The sequence below is a fragment of the Protopterus annectens genome, chromosome 3.part1 (genome assembly GCF_019279795.1).
Source record: "Protopterus annectens isolate FY-2018-M chromosome 3.part1, PAN1.0, whole genome shotgun sequence".
Lineage (NCBI taxonomy): Eukaryota > Metazoa > Chordata > Ceratodontiformes > Protopteridae > Protopterus > Protopterus annectens.
In genome coordinates, this window is record NC_056732.1 from 717780573 (window position 1) to 717806830 (window position 26258).

The 26258-nt window shown below is 39.6% G+C and overlaps 1 protein-coding gene across 5 annotated transcripts in view; it reads right to left on the reverse strand.

The window, feature by feature from the left end:
* Window positions 1–350: 350 nt before the first annotated feature.
* CARMIL1 (capping protein regulator and myosin 1 linker 1) overlaps window positions 351–26258 on the reverse strand; it is a 4434936-nt gene continuing 4409028 nt past the window's right edge. For all 5 annotated transcript variants that reach the window (XM_044067077.1, XM_044067074.1, XM_044067073.1 and 2 more), the window contains one exon: window positions 351–1366. In XM_044067077.1, the coding sequence (XP_043923012.1) occupies window positions 1197–1366 (170 nt within the window). In that variant the 3' untranslated portion in view covers window positions 351–1196. The remainder of the gene's footprint in view (window positions 1367–26258) is intronic.

Sequence of the window (26258 nt, forward strand, 5' to 3'; positions counted from 1 at the left end):
AGGCCTTAAATAAGACTAGCTTGCAGTTTTGGTTCATATGTATTTACTAGACTAACAGCCACAAGGACCTTTTTAAGCCTAGCCATGCATCTCAAATCTCTGACAAGTTCTGGTACCGTTAATAAGTGTAAGCATGGCCTTTGGAGGTGAAACATTTACAAGCAGGGACCTGGGAGCTGAACTGTTTACAGGCTGCCTGTGTCCATTAGAGACACAGGTGCCAAACCAGGAATGAATTTCCTGCTCCACATCCAATTGTCCAAGTTACACTCGAATTGGGTTTGCAGACTTAACAGAAAACAAGGACTCATCTACTCCTTACCGTAGTAGAAAACGCATGGAATCCGTCATTCTGTTGTAAAATCAGTTTATTGGCACAGATATACACTTGATTTGAACTACAGGACAACTGCATGTTTATGGTGTTCACAAAAATATTAAGAGAGACAAGAACACAAACACAAAAATGTATCAGAGAGGACTGGTAAGGAAAAAATGAATGACAATAAAATGAAAATGTCCCTTACATTCAGAGATGAAATACAAGACTACCAATAACATTATAAATGCATTTCCAAAAATTACTGTTCTTTCTTGTGCTTATGGCAGTACTTTCAACAGAAACAACTAAATTCTATGTACAGGCAAAACAAAGCTCCCTACTAAAGAATTTAAAAAATAATACCCAAGCAGCAGCACCTGTTATATATATATATTTATATAATATTTATATATATAATTTATACAAATCAAATAATTAGTGTGCTCTGTTAGTGCTTGTTTGCATACAGGAATATATATCTCACGTGCACATAGGACTCAGTAATACATACATCATCTGCTGTACAGTGTAGAAACATTAAGAAAGTGTCCAGTTCAAATTGCTTTGCTTGCAGATGCCTTAGCATCAGCATTCTTTATAGCTGCTTTAGAAAGATTCAAGTACTTTACATAAAAATACTGGCTCTAGCAAAGGTGAAGGCAGAAATTGTAATGATTAAAAAAAGTGAAAAAGCATTTAAGATCTATTTCATTACAGTCAAATTAAAGTTCAGTGTAAAAATCAGAATAGCTAAAAATGAAAAACTGATTTTTTTTTTTAACTCAGTAGCTGGTGGCTCAAGAAAAAAGTCTTTACAGCTTCTGAACCCTGATTAAAATGTTAGAGAATTGTGCTGCACAGTCTGAATTTTTATTTAAATAAAAATAAATTCCTTTTCCACTTCTTCTCCAGAATCACTTGACTTATTTCCATGCTGTCCATTTTTATTATTTGAGGATTTCTTTCTGTCTTGTTCTTCTGGTGTCGATTGCTGGTACTCTTGACTTCGTTTTGGAGAATCCTCACTCATGGAAGCAGGCCGCACTGTGAATTTATAAACCACAGAAACATCAAGAAAGCATAATTGAAAAGTAAATATAAACTCTTCTACAAGAACAAGTATTAAAGAGCTTTCAGACATTACGCAGTAATGGTGTTCATACTTGCCTTGACATACATTAGGCATAAACTTCTACACTTACCACCCAAACACATGATAACTCGAAGCACTGGACTCAATGTGATTAAAAACTCAGGCAAATGTGATTATGGTGGAGTTATCCTTGTCTGCTGAATATGTAACTCTCTTACTAGTTATTGTTCTTGTCTTAACATAACAGGACAGTGTCAGATCAAATGAACACAAGAATATGCTGATTACAGGTTTACTAAGATGACCCAGATGTTGTAGCTAGTTCTAGGCAACTGTTCCTTCCCCACTCTATAGCGCCTTTTTTCTTTCTTTAGTTCTGTCCCAAGCAGTTTTGAAATTTTCTGCTGCTGTATATTTTATCAATGTTTCTGGCAATGCATTTCAAGTCACCTATCCCCACAGTGGTATCAAAACTTCCCACAATCTGTTACTTTTCCCCTTCTACCAGACACCCATATGCCTCCTCCCCTTTTCCTTCCACTATTCTAAAACTCCACACTCCCACTTGAGAGCTGTCAGTGTTATTTACTTATGTCTAACCCCTAGTAGTCTGTCTTCTACTGTGTGCATGACTCTTGTGAGTCTATCCCCACATCACCCATCCACCTGTTCTACTCACCACATAGTAAATCAGTCTTCAAGTTCATCATCACCTCATTTTTTTATGTAAGTTTCAGCCAGAAATGGACAGAGGACTTAGGTGCAGCCCTATTGATGCACAGTATCAATGATAAATTACCTCAGTATCACTTACAGTCAACTCTGTAGCTAGCCACCGTACTACAGCTATGACACTGATCACAACCATTTCAAACCATGTTGTACAATTCAGCTTTTTTTAAGCAAAATTTCAGAATGCCCCCACAACATTCTGTACAGGATCCCACACGAATACACATTTTCTTCAGTGACCCCGAAGTAAGTACATAACCAAACATTTTTTTTACATCAAATAATGTTGGCCATGGATTTCCTGTGGTCAGTCAAGGTGCATTCTGTTTGAATACATTTCGTCTGAATTACACTGACAGAATAAAATGCAATTCGAACAGAGGTTTAGGAAGTTTAATATCTGTTAGAGATGAATGAATAGTGGAGATAAGTGGATTTTTTCTTTTCGCCCACATTGTGCGATCTTAGAGTTGCTGTATTTAAGTTGAATGAGGTAAGGGGGACAATGGGGCACTTGTCCCTGTAAAATCATACTTATTTTCTTTGAAGTTTTTTTTTTACTTTGATAATTCTGTTTTTCAATTTGTTTTACATAAGGGAACAGAATTTGAAGAAAATGTACTTCCGTGAATTATCATGAACATGTTTGCCACTTATACACCCACTCTTCAAGCATAAAGTCTTATGAAAAACTGCAGTCTAAACCTGAGACCACTGCACTAGTCTTACTATCATCATCAAACTGGTCAATGTATCCTAAGTGCAATACCTGGCATAAAATATCAATGCACCATATGCCTCCAGGTCAGACAGCCCATTTCCTAGCACTCTCACCAATGTGGGCTCCATAACTACACAGTTAAAAGTTTCACCAACTTGTTGTAATGGATATAATAAAAAGCCTAGAAGTCTAAATATACCAAGGTTGGCTTTGCCTATCACAGAAGTAACACAGTTACAAAAATGGAACAGCTTGGACTTTGAGTGACATTCCCATATGAATCTCTGCCACTGTCTAGGGGGGGAAGATGTTACTTGAGAGCTCCACCAACCTATCTCATGGAATCAGTTCATTAATCTTTTTCATGGAATGTTATGACACTGAGAGGTCTGCAGCCATCTGCATCCTTCTAATAGGCACCTTTGTGCATAGTTGCCTTGGATTGTCTCACTTTTGTGCATAAGGACTACTGCCATCAGCCTCCAGCCTCCATGAGGAGCCTCTACAGATATCGGTCAGCAGCAGCACCACCACTAGGACACCTACCATCTCAGCCCATGCAGGAGCACATCATCTCCTTCACACTTTCTGTACTAGCATGGAAGGGGAGGGGTCTGGAAGCTAGGGTTGCCACCTTTTCAGATGCTCAAAGTGGGATGTTTTTTGTGGAAACATGAGATTTTGCAGGACAAACTCTACCAGCAGTCCTTGCAAAGGAATAAACATCACTTTTTTTGCCAAAATAAAATTTATTTTGTAATATTTGAGTTGCTTGTGCTGTTTCCTATAATATTCTGGTAATTTAGGTACAAAGTAATTATTTTATGCAACTGTTAAAGGAAGTTTATGATTTGTATCCTCATAAAATATCACAATATTTGTCATTTTTCAGGTTTTTTTTTTCTCTCTCACAGGACACAAGTGCCCAAATAGGGACAGTCCTGCACAAAGAGGAACAGGTTGTAATACCAACGGAAGTACAGACACACATGTAAGATAAATTAAAGCATCAGAACATCAGAGTAGTAAGGCAAAATAAGAAATTTAAAAGCAATTGCTGGTAATGATAGCAACAGGACAAGCAGATGTAGTATGTATAAGGAATAACTATGGCCCGGGCTATAAAAACTGCGATGCAGTAATTTCACGGTATAAAAGAAAGGGTTGGAGGGCAAAACATTGCCTGTAAAGAAAGGAGTAAAATGTAACTTGACACAGAAGGAAAAAAATAAGTATAATCATTAAAGGGGAGCAAATTAATGTTAGCTTACTGGCAATAAGAATGGAGATAGAAGGGTAATGTTGGTAATAAGTACTATGCATAGGCCTCCAAATGCAACCAGAGATGAACTCTCAAGTAAAGGGTTAGGTTCTGGAAAGGCAAAAGGAAAGCAGTTTCCCTAGGCAACTTAAATTTAGCTGAAATCTTTCTAACTGAAAAGGACTACAGCATCCAAGCATCAATGACATACGGACAGAAGTACTTCCTTAGGATTAAAGGTTACACGATATAAGGACATCTAAATGCTGTTGGGATGGACTAACAGAAAAACAGTTTGCAAAAGAAAGAAGGGAGAATAAGGCTTAGGGATATGTGATGATTTGAGAAAAAGGTGTTTACAAGGAGTAGTGGGAGAAAGACATCAACCTACCTTATCCTTATCTAGCAATAAGGGAGGACAAGGCAAAGAAAGATCAGATGGGATAAACCCAATATAATAAAAATGATAACCGAGATTCTCCTGAAACCCCTTGCGGAAATATTCAGTAGACCATGAAAAGGAGGAAAGATACACAAGTCTAGAGGAGCATCACAAAAACACCACTGAAAAGGCATACAAGCATACCAGGGAACTACAGGCATGTAAGCCTAACATTAGTGACAAAAAAAAATTACGAAAAGGAGCTTGAAGGCAAAGTAAATTAATTCTATGAAAGACAATAACCCCCTAGGGTGACAGCCAGCAGCAGCAGGTTAGCTGCTTAATGGCAGGTTGATTAAATGCCATTTTTGATAATTCAGTTATGCTGAATTCAGTTTGTTCAAAGTTAGACTGAGTAAAACACCATATGGTTGACTTTCACTCTTACAGTACTTATAAATCAAAAACTAAAGGGTTGAACCTGTGGGTTGAGTTGGTACTAAAATTAATAATAAGATTAAGAATTACAGGTGTGCTTGCATGGTTATGCTGTGGTTTTCAAAAAATACTGTGAATAACTACCTGTACTGCCTGTGTTTCATGTATCTTCACTAAATTTGTATTTTGACAATTTAACAAAGTAAACCTGGCTTAATGGAGCCTTGACTGTAACTGAGGTTCTGTTAATGTCCCTAGCACTTCAGCAGAAGGTGGAAGGAGTGACGGGGCATGGGCTGATTGCCTCTCCCATAAGGGAGAGAAGGTTCTACACACTCAGGAGTAGAGAGAGTAGGTGTGGCTTCCCTGCTGGAAATGGAGGAACCACCTTCCATACTTCAGGGATGGGAGTGGGATTACATGAAGAGAATTCCCCTTGTAGAAGTGAGGGGAAATCTTTTGTTGATAGCCACTGCAGGCCTATTCCAAGTGGTATGCCAGGGGCATGTGGAGGAAATTAGGGCAACAAAAAGTCACAAGCCACCCCTGATGGCTGTCTGAATGATGACCTCTCTCAGTCGACCTTTGCCTCACTGACAGGCAATAAATAGGATGACTAGCTGGGAAGGGATAAGGATCAAAAGGTAGGGTGACAAAAAGCTTCAGCATACTATCACAAGATCATTCAAGAGTGTTAAGGATGAGGCCTGCAACATGGCTGCACACTGAGTAACAGCTTAACTCTAACTCTCCCAGTGTGAAAACAGAAATGCAAAAGAGGCGGCCAGTAGACTTTTGTGTTTATGGGTAGATTTCAGTAACTGGCTAGTAAGTGTACGCCTGGATGCCAGGAAAAAAGAAATACAGAGCACCTGGAAAAAATCAGCTATAAAAAGTGACAAAGAAACACTGACTGGGCTAAGTTCTGCAGCGGTTTGGCAAAAAGCAATGCAACTCCAGACATGACTTCCAGTAACCTACAGGAAAGACAGAAGACAACTGCACTTAGTTAAAATAAATGAAACACTGATGGAGTATATCAACACAAACAACAAAAGGCTGGAAAAATGGAAGAAGCTTTAAACAGATATTCAGATGAGGTGATAAAGCTGCAAATATCAGAGGCTGAAATGAAGAAAAGGCTGGTTGAATATGAGACTGCTCAGAAAGAGGTGTTTAAAAAATAATAGAATTAGAGGACAGAGCACATAGGAAAATGTGAGATTTTCAGCTATACCAGAGAAGCTGGAAGGAACAGACTGCATTCATGTTATGAAAGTACAAATACAACTGGACTGGTATACCACAGCAGGAGCTGTTAGCTGAAGGGGCACATAGTGTGCATATTCCAAACCTGGCTTTGAGAAAGCAACCTAGACCTTTAATATTAAAGGTGAGAAGATCCCACCAGCAGGAGGAGTTTCTTCTTATAAAACTGTGGCAAAAGAACAAAATACTAAAAGTGGGAGACAGCAGTGTGTTTGTGGAGAATGAATGCTGATTGTACACCACGCAAAAGAGAAGTAAATTCATTCCACTAATCAGGGAATGTCGAGATGCAGGTGTAAGATTCAAACTACTGTACTCATCTGTCTTCAAGGTACTCTTCCCAACAGGGACAAAATCATTTTTTGATGAACCACATGCCAAAGATGAAACCAACAGTTTGTCCAACAAAAAGTGTGCTGTGAAACAGAAGAGATTCTGCTTCTTGTTCTTCTGGTAATAAAGACCACAGACAGCCTGTACCTGTGAAACCTTTTCCACTATTTCAATGGAAAATGTTCAAGAGAAGGAAGGAAAAATGAGAGTTGACTATAAGAATCTACAGTACATTGGAAATGAAGAAGAGACAGGATTTGTGACATGGAGATGAATAGTAATAAAACCAGCAACTTAATGTGGGATTGCAATGCAATTATTACATTTGTGAATGACAGAGCAAGAAAACCTGGAAATATTAGACTTTTTCAGAATCTGTTGGACTTGTAGGGGACTGTAAAGCATATGCCCTACTTCATGTTGTTAATGTTCAGAAAAATGCTTTGGGGGAAGAAAGTTAACTAAGTAAAGAAAACATGTTTTCTTAATAGTACTATTTTGTGGTGCATGGTTTTCTTTGCAGGCTATAAAGTAAAAGTTTTCTCAGTTATTTTTAAGTGTAATGGGGATTGTAAGTAGTTGCTTCTATTCTTTTTTTTCTCTCTTCTCTCTTTTTTCTTCTTCAGTTTTAAGAACTGTAGGCACTGCAATGTAAAAAAAAACAGGTTAAGAGAGCATGACAAAAGAAAAAATAATGTGCTTTTTCTCATTCTAGCATGGGGGAATGACTGGATTAAGGACCTTAGATTAATTTAGGAACACCTTTTTAAGAAAAAGCAAGTAAATGAAAAAGAATACTGAATATTATGAGGCTTTTCTCTAGCATATGAATGTATGCTTGGTAGCAATTATGCATCTGACCCTTATGTCTCCATGGAACAGTTTAATAAAAAGAAATGCACTGTCTGGTTCTCATGTCTCCATGGAGACAATCTGATAAAGATAATTTGGTTACAGTCTGGTGGAGAGTGACTGGCTGAGGAAAAAAAAAAGAAAAGAGAAACTGGTTATGAGATAATGTTCTCTGAAAGCATTCAGGGGTTTTTCCAGTTTGGAGAGCTATGAAGATAAGACAAAAACAGCACTTAGTACAAGCACAGACTGCACAATGTGTCTTAGTATGGATAACCTTTCTATTAGGTTAACTCAAGTCAGTAAGCGTGGCTGTCAGTTTGGGACATCTGTTCCTATTAGGAGGGTAAAACTTTAATATTTGAAGATGTACATAGTTTTGTGTGTTAGTGGTAAATTAATAGATTTTAGGGGGTATTGGAGCTTTGTTTTTTTTGTTTGAGGGTTTTCAATAAAACAAAAAGTTTTGCAAGATGTGACATAGACTCAAATGGAAAGTTTTGCAAAATGTGACAGACTCAAATGGATATATGTCAAGAAACAACTATATAAAAGTTCAACCTGCCAAACAGTGTATGCATGTAACACAAAAGCTGGAACTAGACATTTAACAAAAAAGATGTTGTACATAAAAGGTGGGAATAATAACTTTTTAATATAATGACGTTTTCTGTAATATATTTAAATGTCAGTGGACTCACAGATAAAACAGAAAAGAAAGAATAGTGAACTTTATTAAAATGTAGAGTGCATATACCTATGCTACAGGAGAAACACTTGGAAACAACTGTACATGTGAATTTGATAAAGAAAGGTTTTTAGGGTGGTTATTCAACAGAATATCTGGGACAAAGGAAAATAGGAGTATTTATATTAATTGCAAGAGGAGCTCCGATAGTGATAGAAGAGGACATAAAGATAATGGCAGATTTGTAGTGCTAAGGGGCTGCTGGCAAGGGAGGAGGATTACACTGGCATGTATTTATATTCCACCCAAAACTGCTATAGTGGAGGTTAAGGAAATCCTGGGAGAAATAATTAGTTTTCATCAAGAAATATTACTTATAGGTGGGTACTGGAACTTGATTTGCAGCAGTGAAGATGTGCCTGGGGGGGCCTAAAAGGGAAAGTATAACAAAAGAGGGTAGATTTTTGAAGCAATTTATGAAAACATTTGGCATTAAAGATGTGAATTCAGTAATAGGAGTTCAGAGTGAATTTACATATCATTCCCCAAGATATAAAAAGTGGGCTAGACTAGACAAAATTGCATTTCACAGGAACATGTGCATGTAATTGAAGGTCCTAATATATACTCAATAACTATTTCAGATAATGGGGCAATAATAACTAAAATAAAAACACAGGGTAATGAAATACAAATGAGACACTAGTGCTTTCCCACCTATCTTTTGAAAAGACAGATTTAAGGAAGGGGTATTGGAGATTATTTAGGAGCTATTCAAAAGGATAGAAATTACTTCTGAAAATAGAGTTAAGGAGTGGGATAACATTAAGGTGGAGTTTAAAAACAGAGTGGAAATAAAAGAAAGGGAGCTATGGTTAAGAAGTAACAAGAATTATTTAGAGGGTCTGACAAATGTTAAAGCATTGCAGAATAGGGGGAATCTCACAGAACGGATCAACTGCAGAATGCCAAGTTATTTGCATTATATTTAGAACCACTGGCAAAGAAAATAAGGGACTCAAAAATTCAAGGATATAACTGGTATGGTAGTCAAGAAAAGGTGGCTCTTTGCAGATGATATTAGTTTATAACTGAAAATCAGAGAGACACTACAGTGTTGTGGAACACTGAGACAGCTTCAGATCTTTTTGGGATATAAAATTAATGAAGTTAAAACAAAGACAACAGCAGTAAATTTTGTACCCACATATGAATTGGTTCAGCAATATCCATACTTACATGGACATGATAAAATGAAGTATTTAGGGGTATGGATTACAAATGATTCTGGTGTGGTAGCTAAGGATATGTGGGAAGAAACTAAACAAAAGATAATACAAAAAACTGAGAAAATGGAAGCTTTGTTACATACAAACAGTTAAAATTTTTTAGTCCCATTAATCTTTTACAAAGGTCAGGCATATTTTTATCAACCACAGGAGAAGCTGCGGATAGCAATTAAAAAAGAGCTGAAGGACTTTATCTGGGAGGGGAGGACAGCATGAGTCAAGTGGAATAAGTTGATTCTTCCAGTAGAACAAGGCTACACAGTTAAGACCCCCTATACACAGCATAATCGGAAAACTGTAATTCAAAGTGGAAAGGGATGATAAAACAAGGGGGAAGCTCAAGAAACGAGGAGAGACTGGGATTTTGGATGCAGGACTTTAAAGAGACTAACAATAATCATACAGAATACGTACCTGTAAAGTAGCAGAAAGTATCCTAACCAACAAGGGAATGGAAAAAGGAGATTCTGCCAATAGGGATGACTGCAATTAGGGATACAGACAATACGCAATAGGGGACTGGAATTTATTGGAGAAAACTGGCAGAGGAACCAAGGTATTGGGAGCAAATAACTAGAGAGGGAAAGACAACAGAATGGGAAGATGCCAAGAATTTATTTGGACTGCTGGTTAGAGATTGCCTTCCCTATCAAGAATTGATATCAGAGTACAGGCAAAGAGAAAGAAATAGGGAGGTCCTAAAAGAAATACCAGCATGGGTAGAATTTTTAGCAGAATCTAGAACAGAAGCTGCCATTCAAAAATGAATAATTAGTAGAGCATGTAACATATTGCATAACTATAAGCATCAATCAAACGAGGTTAGAAAGGTTTGGGAAGAGAAACTGGATAAGCAATTCAGAATGAAACAATGAGAGGATATATGTATGTCTCTAACTAAGCTACAAATTACTACAGCACTCAACCTTCCTCTTTACCCAGAGGAAAACAGTTTTTGTACTTACTTTCCTCACTTGCTTAGAGAAAAACAGCTCTTATATGCACTTTCCTAACTTATTTAGAGGAAAGTAGTTTTTATTCAGGTATGTCCAAGGGTCAGCTTCCAGTGTTCTCTCCTGTCTAGCTGATGAATCTAGGCATCTTGAGGCAATGTAGCAATTGCCTCATGTACAGACAATCCTCTTCTCCTACTACCCAACACCACAACCTGTGAGAGATGCACTTATCTAGCCAAACTGGAGGTAAAGCTCTCTCCAACCAAGACTGCACTTGACAGTCAAGAGGAGAAGGTAAACACTTGCACCACACCACCCTCATCACATAGTCTCATTAAACCTACACCACCAAAATCCACACATAGAAACACAAAAACATTTGCAGAAGCTCTCAATAATAATCTACTCAAGCAGAGACCTCCAAAGCAGAAACGCAAGCAGCCTCCAGCCCCCCAACACAACCCAAATGACAGACAGCCCACAGACTCAGTGTGCCAATAAACCACAGCCCATAAGGCAAACCAATGTACCCAACACACTAGTCATAGGTGACTCTATAGTCAGGCACACTGATGTCCCACTCACCAGGCTAAACAAGTAGAAGGTTACTGTCAGCTGCCTGTCAGGTGCCAGGATCCGCCACATTACCCACACTCCGGTCACAATATAACAAGTACAAATATGACTCTGTCATTGTCTATGTTGATGTGAACGACCTGAGGCGTACTTCCCTGGACTACATGAACTCTCCGATATTGTAGCCCAGGCAGGTATGACCCTAGCCCTGAGTAGCATCCTGCCATCACCCAGAATGATACCGCAGTACAGGGACAAAATGATCAACTTCAACAATTGGCTAAGCTTCTGGTTTCATTCTAAGGGAATCCAGTATCTCTCTGCTTGGGATGACATGGTCGACCGACCACAATGCTTTGCCAGAGATGGCCTGCACCTGTTGCCCCTGGGATTCCGGATACTGGCTAAGGCTCTTGCCGCCCCTATAGTGCCTTTTTTAGGCAAAGTTCAAATGACAAATTCACCACCATAACAGGAACAGGCAAGCAAAAACTGAGGGCAATGCTACTCAATGCTAGAAGTCTAAATCTCAAAATGCACTCACTCGAGGCACTCCTTAAAATGGAGAACATCAATATCTGTGCAGTGACTGAGACCTGGTTCAAGGCTCTAGAGATCACCCCTGCATTACCAGGCTATAACTCATACCACACTTTTCAGCCATCTAACCTGAACCAGAACACCAAAGGCAGAGGTGTGCCCATATCAATATCAATCTTACCTTCTGTTCTCCTACAACTGTGACTAATACCCATCTCAGATGTTTTAAAACCTCAGTACTATGATGATTCTGTACTACTGTTATCTAATGTACAACCTGTAAATATGCATTGTATATTATACTATGTTGCTATTTTACTATACTTATGATTACCTTTGTAACATGTACTACTTGTTTATTATAATGTCTACTTTGTTTTATGGAGCTTTTCTCCCCAGGCCTCCACTGAAAATGGGCTCCTTGAGCCCAGTGGAACTCTTCGGTCATCAAACTGGAAATAAATAAATTAAAATATTCATTAAGGATATCCACACCTCCAGGCTAGTTGTGCAGCATAATGCATCCGAGGTTATCCAAGTGCAACTTACTCTGGGCAAAACTGCAATCCAAATTGTAGCTTGCTACAGATCCCACACCATGCCCCAGGATTCCCACTCCTCTTTTCTTGATATACTGGAAAATATTAGGGTTCAACCAAACACCCTAACAAAGGGCGATTTCAACTATCCCACCATTAACTGGGAAAATGACTCATGTACCAACTCCTTCACTCAATGCTTTCTGGAATTCATACATTCCAATGCCCTAGATCAACTTATCCACACCCCCACCAGGGTCAACAATATCCTAGACCTAGTCATTACCAACATGAGTGACTGGTGTTCCACACCTGAAATCAACTCCTCGTTGGTCAGATCCGACCATAAGCTAATCACCCTAGATATCCGCATCCCGCCCCCACCCACCATTAAGGAAACCACAGTAAAAAATTTCTCCAAAGCCAACTTCATGCTTCTTAAGACAGAAGTGGTGAACTTCATGACACCCATGCAGATGGACAATACAGTTACGACTGCTGAATCCTACACAAATGCACTCTATAAGCACATACACAAGTGCATGGATTGTGCTATCTCAAACAGAACCAAGACGCTATCCTCCAAAAAAAGGAAGCAAATCTGGTGGTCCCCTGCCATAAACAAACTGTACAACAGAAGGAAGAAACTGTTGCAAAAGAGAGTAAAATGCCATGAGTGGAGGAGCTGCCTGGTCAGCCTCAGTAAGAAGCTGAGATCCCTTATAATAACCTCTAAAGCTAGCTACGAAAACAAAATCGCCACTGATTCTAAGGGCAACCACAAAGCATTCTATAGCTATGTCAAGAATCTCAATGGCAACACCCAGATTTGCTCCGAGTTACAGCACAACGGCACGAAAATTGCAGAACCAACTGATATTGCCAACATCCTGGCAGATAGGTTCAGTGCTAACTTTACACCCCTCTCACCCCCCTAAAGGGTCCATATCTATACATGAAGAATACAGAGTCCCTGTAATCACATCTATGCAGGTAAAAGCTGCACTCTCTAAAACTAAAAGCACAGCATCCATGGGACCAGACAACAACCCAGGCTGCATTTTACCTGAACTTCAGAATGAACTGGCTCCCCACCCACGCACTATGTTCAATCATAGTCTCACAGCAGGCTTTGTGCCCACTGAATGGCGCACAGCAACAGTTATCGTACTTCACAAGGGGGAGCCACCACTGATCCTGGGAACTATCGCCCTGTTAGCCTGATCTGCAAGGCCATGGAACGTATCATCATAGAACTCATAAACAAAGACATTGGTAACCTCCAAACTCTGGACCCCACCCAGTTCGAGTTTGTGAAAGGCAGATCATGCCTTCTGAACCTGATCGACTTCTTTGAGGCAGTCATCAAAGCCGTAGATGAGGGTAAAGTGGTTCACACAGCCTATCCTAACCTCGCCAAGGCTTCTGACACCATCCCCCCATTCTGGAATTATAGCTAAACTCACTAAACTAGGTATAAATCCCTATGTCACAAGATGGGTTGCCAACTGGCTCACTGACAGAACCCACACTGTAAAAGTTGCAGACTCCAAACCTGACTTCAAACCAGTGACAAGTGGGGTACCACAGGGTTCAGTCCTGGGACCTCTCCTGCTTGGTATCTACTTCTCTGAAGTAAAGGCTAACACAGAAGGCCTCTGGCTAATGAAGATCGCAGATGACTGCAAACTAGGAGCCATAGTTGAATCCTCAAATGATGTGGACAACCTACAGAAGGGCCTCACTGAGACAGATGCCTCGTGTCAGAAGCATGGCCTCAAGCTCAATGCCAAAAAGTCCATTGTCATCCCCTTCATTAAAAACTCTGTACCCATGAACTACCACATAAATGGCAGTCTACTTAATGCCGAATGTGTGATAAGAGACCTTGGGACCCAGGTGGACAGTAGTCTCTCCTTTGATAATCACATCGCCACAGTAGTCAAGAAATCCTTCTATGTGGCACACCTCATCACAAAAGGGTTCTCATCCAGGAAAAAAAGAGGTCACTGTTCCCCTCTACTCGGCACTCATTAGACCCATTATAAAGTACAACACCCCTTTTGGAATGTACCTCACAAAACATCTGCAGCAGCTGGAAAGGCCACAAAAGTACCTCACAAAGAGGATTACTGGCCTCAAACAGATGCCCTACACTGACCGTCTGAAAAACCTCCAGCTTTACTTTGTAGCATATCGCCTACTCCGAGGATATCTCTGCCTAACATACAAAGCCATGTTAAACCCAGAGCTGTTGGACATGCTACACCTTAAGAAATCTCAATCCCTCCGAGCTACATGCTCTAGGGACCCAAACCTTGTCATCACAATAAAAAGGACATGCTGGAGGGATAGATTCTTGTCCCAGTGACTTCCTATACTCTGGAACAGGCTACCCATCTATGTCAAGCAAAATTCCTCATTAGCACTCTTCAAGAAAAATCTTGATGAGTGGATGGGAAATAGGAAATAAACCCCAGGGATCACTTCTGTGGCTCTGCATGACAGGTGCATAGGAAATTAAATTTCTTGGGTGGCGTAAGCCAGGGAACCTTGTTGGCTAGGCTTACTTAGGCCCTTGGGCCGATAGCCTAGTACATACCTATGAACCTATGGTAAGACCTTACAGTGTCTGATTATAATGGCTACCAAAAAAGCAATTACTGGAAAATGGAAATCAAAATCTAAACCAACTATAGTATAAGTAGTGCATACAGTAACAGAGATAAAAACAACTGGAATTGAGATATTTAGAAAAGGGTATGAACAAAATACATAGGAAAAAATGGAAATTGTGAGAACAATACATACAGGGTAGGAATGAGACCTAAAAGACAAGCAGGATATTTAAATGAGCTAAGTAATGTCTGACTGAAAATGGGTAGATTATAAGTGATGTATAATATTTGCAACTGGGGAGTGTGTCAGTATGGTTTGTGATATAAAATGCTTGCAACTAGGATTGTGTCGGTGTGGTTTGTTTTCATTTATATAAATGTATGACTGCCTGTCGTAAGACATGGTAATAAAGATGTTTCTTGTTTAAAAAAATGGCAGGAATTGAATAATTTATGCAACGTTGCTTAGGTTATATAACATACACAGCAATATATGTGAAGTATAATGTTTGTAAATGTGAATTTGTTAATACAGTTTGATTACTTTTGTATAAATGTAAATTTGATTATGTCACAAGTAATAATTCAATAAAGGTGTTTAAAAAATGGGAGGGAGGCAATTCGTTTTTCAATTTTGTTCATTTTTCGCTATGAGGACTTGACAGCTTGTTTTGCTGAGCTTTATGTGGCAAATTATCTAAATGCATGAGATTGTGTCGGATCAAGCAAATCCAGTTCTATGACTAGGTAATAAGAAAAGTAGATGAAGGAATCCAGTTGTTGCAGTTTAAGCAGACTTTGGCAAGGATTCAGGCTGCACCCCACACAGGAAGCTGATAGGGAAACAGAGTAGAAAACTGTGTAAATGGATTAAAAAATATACTAAAAAGGCAGGGCAGTGCTCTTGGTGGTGGTGGTGGGTATCAATAATAAGAACAGTAACCAGTGGTGTACCCCAGGCTGTATCTGGCATACACCTGTTCAACCACCCCTCATATCACATTTAACAGCTATAAGTAATATACGCCTGTTAGATGTGAGACTAGGAAAGGAAAACAGAGTAATCTCAGAAAACGATATCAACACAGGGAAGTAGGAAAAGCATACAGACGGGGGGGGGGGAGTATAAAAAGTAATCTGAGGAAGCTAGCAGTACAGCTGAAAAGCTGGTAATGAGGTTAAATACAAGCCAGTGTAAGGTACTGCACCTATGGAAATTGCAGGGATAGAAATAAGAAGGGATAATGGAACATTAAAATTTCTTGGGAGTGACAATTATCACAGAAATATTCTATCCAGAACAACATATGGTGACAGAAACAAAAATCAACACGACATTGAATTAAACTGTGAGAAGGTCAGAATCTAGAAATGAGGAAGTAATATTTTTCCTCTAGAAGGCATAATTGAGGAAGTCAGTCCAGTTTTGAAGTCTGTGCAGGGAAAGAGACAGATTTAAAGATAATAGTGCAGTTGGAAGGAAACAAGGACGGCTAAGGGCTGGTGGGCCAGAGGCACACACATTAAAACTCAGTAGGCTACGGCTTCCACACTATGAAAACAAGGACATAAAGAGGGGATATGATCTTTGTGCACAAGGTAACTGCAAGAAACTGCATGTAGATAGACTAAATTAGGAACCCAAGGACATGATTTCCAACGGAAAGGAAGCAAATTCAGCCTATACATGAGAAATTATAACTTCATATAAAGGGCAGTGTGGTTTAGTGAAACAAAGTACTTGACATGATGATGGAGCAAAGACAAAGGGTATACTTGAGAGGGACTAAAACAAACCGAACAATGAGAAGAAATGGGGAACAGGGAGGGTAGATGCAGGGAGCTAAATGCAACCACCATGCAAAAATGACAGACAATAGTTTCTTTTCATAAGAAATATGTATGAATGCATTTTGTCCCTACAACCCATAAACTTAATTCTCTATTACCTTCCATGGTCATTTTCCCATATGTTACTTCATTCCTCTTAATATACAATCTACCTTCCCATTTAGCACTCCATCTTGCCAATCCTCTACAAACAGGGGGACAGAGTCAGTTCAGGTTTTGTAACCGATCTCCGCCATTTGCAATTTCCATCTCCATTCCTACATGTTTTAATCAGTCCAGTATTTTCATGAAACTACATTCATTCTTTAACATGTCTAAGTATTTTTTTTTCCATAATGCACTTCCATGGCCATTTCCTGTGCAACAGTTATTCTTCTTCTTGCCTGAATTTTGCTCCAATTCGTCTGGTCTCTTTGTGGAATGTTCTGAGCATTCACCCCTTTTCCCATTTCTTTCCTCTTCTTCTGTACACCTTTTTCCCTCATCACAGCCTTTATTTTCCACATTATTTCTCTAATGCATACACACACACAACTCCTTCACCATGTATCATTTATTTATTTTACATTTGTTAACCAGGAGAGTCCGACTGGATTTTGGTCCATTTTCAGCGGAGACCCGGGGAGAAAAGCTCCACAGATCCATAGATACACACATACAGAGTAATTTGACAATTGTATACATTAGTACAAGACAGTTACATACTTTGACAATTATATACTTTGTGCAGCAACACTTACAAAAACTATTTCAGATATGCCAGAATATATAGCAGATTTAGGGAATTATAGACTTTTATGCATAAACAGTAATTTTAGTAATACACAGCTGTGCAAGTTCTCCTTTAGTTCAGTAGAACAATCACTAATTTATCAACTGGAACAGGTGAAGTATCAGAGTTATGGTAAAGATAGTTTCAACAAGAGGCAGATTTTAGAGAGTCAAAGTAATCAGAGAGAGGGTTAGTCAGGGTTTACACAGGGGCATAGCCAATGTATTTTTAAGTGTTTTTTAAGAGATGTTTTAAAATGAGTTAAAGATGGGACTGCAGTAAGTTCAGCAGGAAGTAAGTTCCAGATTTTGCCAACAGAGTTGGTAAATAGAGAGTCACCAGCTAAGTTGTTGGTTTTAACAGTTTGAACTAGCATTCTATTAGAGGAGCAGAGAGTTTTTAGGTTACTGTATGGGATGATAATATTTTTAAGTATGGGTGTGTTTTCTGGTTGATAGAGAACTTTGCGTGCCACGATTAACTGAGTATACTGCATTTGACAGGGTAGTTCTAGCCAGCCTAGAGCTTGAATGTTAAGACAATAGTGTTTGTCTATATGGTAAACCTGTGGCAAATCGGGCAATATTATTGTAGCAGCTAGTGAGTTGATTTAGGTCTGATTTACTTAGATTTGTAAAAATAGGAGAAGCATATAGCAGGGTTGAAAGTAAATGTGTTTGGGCAATCATGGTCTTGGCAGATGGGGTAAGAAATTGTTTAATCCTATATAAAGAGCCAAGTTTCTTATTTACTGTCTTAATGGTACAGTCGATGTGCGCACTGAACTTGAGTTTGTTGTCGATTAATACACCCAATAGCTTAGTAGTTGGTTCTGGGGAAATTATAGTTCCATTATTGGAGTTTATGGTAAGTAATGGCAATGGAACCTTACTAGTGAGGGTAGAGAGAAACAGCTTTGTTTTATTTGGATTTAATAGAAGATACTGGTGAGTGAGCCAGTTTTCTACCTTATTAAAAGTACTTTGGGATATATTCTGTAAATCTGTCGGAGAGGTGGCAGAGCAGATTAGGGTTGAGTCATCCGCATACTGAATACACGTTGCTTTTGGGATGATGCCACACTTTACTTCCTAAGAGACTCTGGGTCCATCTTGCTGCAGCCTTATGTTTTTGCGCTTGATGGTCTTTACAGCACCAAACCAGGGATAATGAACAATGATGTGGCATGGTCAATGTAACCCATTGGATCTCTAAACTCTTAATCCTCACCCCGTCCTACAATGTTTAGGCCTAGATCACAAATATTACCTTCTCTCACAGGGGGTTTCACTTTCTGTTCATGTCTATTTTCCACTATAGCTTCTAATTTCTTTTTTCATTCTTGGTGCAGTCGCCTTACAATCTGCTACTGTAAAATGGCAAATGTCCCATGACTATGTCTTCTCCCCAGAAGCTATTTGGTTATATGTGAACAAATGAAGCCAAAGGATGAAGACCTGCAGTGTTCAACATTTTCCCAATTTTGCTGCAAGCCTCATGCTGCTGCCATTCTCATACCCTTGTCCACCTGAAATGACGTACTACACTCTTGTGTCAGACAGTGAATTTCACTATCCTATCACCATCACGACTGGAAAATAGTATTTAAGTCCAGTATATATTACTGTCCCCTCCTACCATCACTGATATCCATTATCCTACATGCCCTGAAGCACTGCAACATGACCAAATCATATCCCTCCTTTCTCTTCTATGTACTTACCAACTTTCGCAATCTCTGTTCATATTTCAGTCTCCCTCCAGCTTTCGTTATTTCAGAAACTGTATGTTAGAAGTCTGCATGGCCTCCAGAATGATAACGAGCATTCCAGATGTGATGTCACCAGTGTCTTGTACAAAGCGAAGACCACTTCACCATTCTCAGGAATTCAGTTCATGTGCTACGTATCCTACCATCTCATGGGTTTCTACTTTTACACAGTGTAAAGTGGGACTCAAGCTTAGGGGCGACGATCTCAGCCAAACATTTTCTATAATATTTAATTCCTGTCTTTCTAGTATGGATTCAAGCCTGATAAATTTTCATTATTTAGCTCATATTTCCTACACGGCAACTGTTTACTAGGCTATCTGTTTTTACACTGTGCAGCCATACAGGGCAGAAGACACCTTAGTAAAAACACAGGCAGTACATGAGCCGCTTTAGCCTTTTTATCTGGTCAAAGTGAAATCATCTCTATTGTGTTGCACATACTATTTTTGTCTGAAGCTCATTTCCCTCACTTCAGTTTCCTTGTGCAGAGACGAAGGACACTATTTATTTTACTTTAATGCTGTGTATGCTAGTACGGTGCTGTGCTACATCTCTAAGTTCTGCAGAACTTTTACATACAAGAAATCTGTTTAGAATTATCACTGTTGTTTTTTGTGTGCATGTTAAAAGAAACTGAAACTGTCAGAAACATTTATAAAATGAGTTCTATAATAATGATAACATGAGTTCATAAAATTCTACAATATGAATGGATGACAAGAGTGTACAACACATCATAGGATCATAGGAGATTACTAGGCAAATGGCTCTGGGGCCCTTACAAGCCTAGCCAAGAGTTTATTCCCAAAAAGAAACCCCAATCAGCACCTCTCACCTATGTACTACAAAGAAATGCATGCTCTGTCCCGTGTGCAGGGAGGACTATCAAAATCAGTAAAACAAAATGACTTTTGCATCTTACTGTCAAAAAATTCTATGTCAAACCCCTGCCTCAGATTAAATAAATAAATAAATTGCATACCTTCATACATGCATAGATATACAAAGCATAACTTACGACAGAACCAAATTACATTATCATCTCTGTTATTTAGTTCTATTAATGTTAGGTCCTTGAACTAAATGAAACTCCATACAGTCTACTAGAGTGCCACATAAAAGTATAACATAATGACCTCCTACTTAGGTTTTTATACTTCACTCTTCCACAAGAAAAGGAACTGCATGACAATTATTTTGTGATGCCACTTTCTAATTGGACACGATCCCCTACAGTGCATGAAAGGCACAGCAGCTCTGTATCCACAAGGATAATGTCCCTGCTATTTCCCACTGCTGGAGGCAGAAGATGAAGACAATACTGCATTGCCATTCTCTGCTTAATAAATCAGTGATCTTTTGCAGACATCTGGACATGGTAAATGAATTTTTAGAATCACTTTACAGTAATGAGGGTGGGTTTTTGCAGTCAAGGAAAGTACAGCTGTGTCTGGGACTTACCATTAATGTAGACATTCAAAAAAAGTCACTGCTGCAGTCCTTTAGGTATTCATGCCTACAGGTAAGCATGACTGGCTGTCCTGACTTCCAGAGCTTCACCTTCCACTAGGGCTTCAGGCTGAGGACCTACTACCAGGATGCAAGGACATCAGTGGTATAACAGGTGCATCAGCTGATATCACCTTCAGATTCTTCTTTGCCCTGGTTATTGCCAAGTAGAGGACCTCAGTGCTAATGCCTCAGTGGACCAGATGGTAACAGCCCTGTGTGCTCCATGTCCATCCCAGAGGCCCCCAACGTCCATCTCCAGAAATAAGAAACAAATAAAAAAGGGAGGTAGGTCTGGGAAGGAATTGAGAAGGAGGCTGAAACAGTAGATGCACGAACTTTCACTGATGTACAAACTAAATCATTTTTGTAAAACTCTGAAAGATATTCTAGTATCAGAGCCACTTTTGCCTTTTTGGGGTCTAGGTTCCTGAACTGTCCGGCACCATAGGGAGAATCTTTTCCATTCAGTTAGGTATAATTTCCTTGTGTTTGGTTTCCTTGCTTCCCCTCATAATCTTTAGCAACTACGCAGAATACATGTACCTACCTGGAATCCGTGTGAAATCACCCAAGCTGGCAGCCATACAGGGGCCAAGGTGGGTAAAAGAGGGACCCTTTGTTAAGAACCAGACAATCTGGCAAATGAAGCAACACTCACCATTACCTCTTTTCAGGTTGTGCAACAGAGGGAATCAGTGTTTCCTTGGCAAAAAGGGGGCCAATAGAATCACTTTTGGTCTTTCCTCCTCAATTCTACATAATATCCTGGCGATCAAAGCTACAGGAGAAATGCATAAGTAAACAGATTTGTCCAACTGAGAGAGAAGGCATCTGTTGTCCAGGGATCTGAGGTCGCTGCCCTGTATCTGAACTGTCTCAGTCGTTTATTCTGTGGAGAGGAAAACAGGTATATTGCTGGAACACCTCACCTCCAGTAAGATCCAGGAACATATCCCAGTTTATCATCCACTTATGGGGGTCCACTTAAAATCTGCTCAGCCTGTTTGCCATGATATTTCTGTTGAGAGGGGACATAGGCTGCTGTCAAACTCATGCCCACCCGTCTAGCTATTTCCCAGGACTACAACGCCAGCCTGCACAAAAGGTGTGAATGAGTTCCTCTTTGTTATAGTATCACATCACTGTGGTGTTGTCTATCATTTGAAGGACCCCATCCTTGAATATGTGGCTGAAGGCCTTTAGAGCTAGAATGACCAAATGACTGCCATCATCTCTCATGTTTATGTCTTCCTCATCTTACCAACCCATAATCCCTGAACTTGATGAGCTCCCCACATGAACCTCCAACCCAAGATAGGTCAGAGAACTATGTGGTGAGTGCCAGAGTGGGCTGGTGTGCTCTGAAGGTCATCCACTGATTAGGCTTGCATTATACTATCCACCACATCATCTCCTTTCTGATGCAAAGAAGAAGTGGGCTGGTGGTCTCTAGGAAGCGTGTATGTTGATGCTATCTGTCTAACAAATACCACTGAAGCTTCCTCATGTGTAGCCAGGCTAGGGCACAATTAGGATACAGGACACTATGTAACCCAACAGTCTGAGGAACTCCATTACTGATATTGTCCCGCTGCAAAATGTTTTCGAAGTGTACGGTCAGATGGGACACACTGTCCTCTGGCAGGAAGGCTCTATGAATGCTTGTGTCCAGATATACCCCCAGGAAAATCAAGTTTATTGATTATGCCAGGTTTGCTTTGGTTTCTTGATAGTGATACCAAATCTCTGAAGCAATTTAGGATGAACTCCGAATGCCACACCAGGGTGAGTGAGTTATACAGGAAGGGGTACATTTGGATGCCCTTTATTCTGCAGAGGCAATTACTTATGATAGACACACTGAATATACTGGATGCAGTAGACAAGCCAAAGACCAAGACTACGAATTAGAAATCCTTTCTCCTACTGCAAATATGAGAACTTTCCTCTTAGTTTTGGCAATAGGGATATGAAGATATACATCTTTTACGTCCAAAGTGACTATGAGAGCTTGAAATTGTAGGAGTGTTAACAGGCTTTGAAGGATTAACATTTTGAATTTTGGCACAAAACGTATAGTCTTGAGTACAGCCCTTACCCTTGCACTCTGTCTGGAACCTTCATTATGGCTCCACGCTGCATCATCTCTTTTAATATTCCTGGGAAGAGGTTTAATTAATCCTTGGGAATGGGGAAATGCCTCTGCACTTTGGTAGTTTTTGGAATTATCTGTAGCCTTTTGAAGAATTTTAGTTTCCATTCTTCCTGGGTGATGCTTTCCCAACTTTTTTGCAAAGAAGGCCAAGCATTCTCCAACATTTTCTCTCTCTCTGAGGGAAGAGGGACAGTTGGGGGAGGAAAGGAGAGGGCAGCCTGACACAGTCATGGCCCTGTGGGACACCCAGGTTTCTCCTTAACACTTGCTTGCCACTCTCTATTAAACTTACCCCTTTACTCTTTACCAGAGTTGTTACTCTGTTTTGTTTAAATTATACAATCTAATATTTATCTGGGTAGTTCCTGCTAAGATTAGGAGCCCGGGCCTGAAAAAGTTGCTTTACAGACTGCACAGTGTTCCCTTTTCTTCTAGTCTTTAGAAACCCCCTTGAGCAAGGTATCTAAAGAAGACATAAGTTCAGAGGTAGTTACTAAGTATGCAATCCAAATGCCCTACAGCAATGTCCTGTTAAATGACTTGCTCAAGATTACATAGTAGGCAACTGGTGGTTGACAGAATCAAACCCTGTACTTCAAAAAGCAGCCGTTTAACAGCTCATACCTTAGCAATGTTCAAATCCTTGTCCAGTGAAACATTAAGGAGGTCCATCTTTATATGATCTAGAAGTTGCAGAGTACTCAACCAGACATGTCTCCAAATAAGAGCCCTTGGGGCTGCTGCTCTATCTGAAGCATCCACAGCATCAAAATTACATTTCTTAGAGTGTTTGGCAACTTGAATTGATAAATCATGTTCAAGCATCACCTGCTTCAGATCATTATCCTAAATTACTTCTGCCTTAGCCTTCATCCTCTCCAGTAAAGAATGCTGATTGAACAGCATGTGGAACAGGCAGTTTAAGGCTATGAAAGAAATTGTAGCAGAAGTGTAAACTTTTTATTTATTTATTTATTTCAGTTTGATAACCGGAGAAGTCCACTGTGCCATGAAGAGCCCGTTTTCAGTGGAGGCCCAGGGAGAAAAGCTCCAATGAACAGCTACAGAGAAAATACAATCAATTTTTCAGAGGAAATACAGCGTGCACTACAAGTGAATAAATGTGGTAACATACAATAAATTCACAGAGAAATACAGCATACAATACAATAAAATGAATGTGATAAACATTTTTGATAAAAACAAGTAAGAACACGTGAATTTTTTTTAGGTTAAGACAAGAGTCTGAGTAAGAGAAAGGAGTGGGTGCAGTAGGTGACTGTGGGGTGATTGTAGTAATAGTTGTAGCAGAGGGTGGAGAGGTTAATGGCTAGAGGGGGAATTTAAGTAGGGGAGTGGGATGTGCATAGCCATTTAGTAGTAATATAGGAGAACAAGAGAGATTTAAATCTGGTTTGGATGGGGTATTCCGAAGAGTGTGAGAAATAGTTTAGAAATGGAGCAGGAAATTAGGAGGTGGCCAGGGGGTTGAGAGGGTTTGTAGATTTGTAGGAGCTTTTGATTTTCTGATCTGAGTGAGCGGTTAGGGATGTAGGGGCTTAGTGCACTAGAGAGAGAAAGGGCCAGCTGGTAGGTTTGTGGATGAGCTTGTGGGGGTTAGTGAGTTTAAGCAAGGTCAAGTAACTGGGAAGTTCGAGCCACTGTAGAGTATGGACAGAGTGGCAGTGGTGGGAGGAGTTTTTTGAGTTGGTAGCAAATTTGCTTTTTTTATTATAGCATGATTCCAGTTAGTTTTGCAGACCAAGTTGGAGACTGTTTAGCAGGGGGGCACCGTACATAAGAGAAGGGAAAAGGTAGGAGGAAGCTAGGGTTTTTTTGGGTGGAGGGGGAGAGGTAGCGGTTGTGCCTGTACAGAAGTCCCAGTTTTTGGTGTTTTTAATGATGGATTGAATATGGGTGTCAAATTTTAGATGCTTGTCAATGATAATACCAAGGAGTTTGGAATTAGAAATGATTTTGATTGGGCTGTTATCGTTACTGAGTATTGAGAAAGAGCTTTTGTCGATTGTGGAGTTTCTTGAGAAGGAAAAGATCATCAGTTTTGTTTTATTAGCATTAAGGACAAGGTGGTTATTTTTCATCCAGGATTCTGTTTTAGAGAAGGCTGACTGAGTTTTTAGAAGTAGGTCAGAGGGGATGTAAGTACAGCAGCTGACTGTTGAGTCATCTGCATACTGGATTAATGATGAGTCAGGGATGGCGTGGTAAAAGTTGTTAATATACTAAACAGTAATGGTTCTAGAACTGAACCTTGTGGGATCCCGGTAGGGGTGTGTAGAAAGGGGGAGGTTAAGGGTTTCCATTGAACGGGTTGGTGACGTTCAGAGAGGTAGCTTGAAAACCAGGCTGAGGTTGAGAGTCAAGAGTTGAGTTAAGAGTAGAGGGTGGGAGACGGTGTCGAAAGATTTGGATAGGTCAAGAAACAAGGAAGATACTTTTTACTGTCTGCTGCCTACTTTTTACAGCATTTTATAGCTATAAACTAATCTGCACGGTTGTACTAAAATTATCTGACTCACAGGGCCTGATAAATAAGGTTTTTATTGTCACACTGTAAATCTTTTCTAGCTAGTTTCACTGTGTGTAAGGTATTAACTGGAAATTTTCTCCATTTGTTAAACATCTGTTTGTTCTGATTTCCTGCCAAGGAGTGTATCATATAACTGATTTGTTTGCAGTTAAAAGCATTCTCTGTTGTCTCCTTGTTCCTTTATCTGTTTTAAACTTTTTTTAATGGCTCACTGCTGTTTTTCTGCTGTGATAAACATTTCTGTAGTGTTTTCTGCCTAAAATAGTTTCTCACCCTCCCTTCCTACTAGTATTTTGTTCTTATACTTGGTGGCTTTACAGTTGCCCGCCCCTACAGTAAATCTGATCTGGGACACTCCTCCCAGTCTAGTGTCATTAGCTCATTCTACCTAATACAGAGAGAACATTTGAGAAGGCCAACCCACTTAGTTTCTTAACCTTGAATTATCTTCTGTTCCTTCTTTCTCACCTTCCACTTTACTACAAAAAAAATCTACCATTGCTAGAATTCCCCTGTGTTCTGACTGAGTGTGCTCTCAAACAATGTAGAAATATAGAGCTGATAAGTATATTTTTGGCTCTTTGTAACTGTTCAGAGTTGAATAAAACAATAACTAAATTCAGTTCAGAATACCATTTAAATAAATTGCATTTATTTAACCTGTATTTGCTTTAATATTGCTACAACTCAAGTGTTCTAGCCTGCCCTGTATTTGAATTATTTTTAGTGCTGTTTTAGCTGCTTTTCTGTAAAAGTTCTAAGCTTGTTCCCTGCCTTTCCTGTAACTAGTCTAGTCCAGATACAGATTTGCTGCATCCAGGATTGTTTGTACGCCTCTGAACCCCCCCCCAAGCCTTTCTGTGTTTGAGGGAAGTTTTCTAGCTTATCAGTGGGAGTGGCAAGCACTAGGTAGCCTATCTACCATAATAGGAGTGGTTTCTGGCCCAGAAAATGTAGTTTATTGGCTGTGTGTGCAGTTTTTCCATCTCTTTCAACTTTCTGGTTTAAAAGCCAGTATTTGTGCTTGTTTTCTG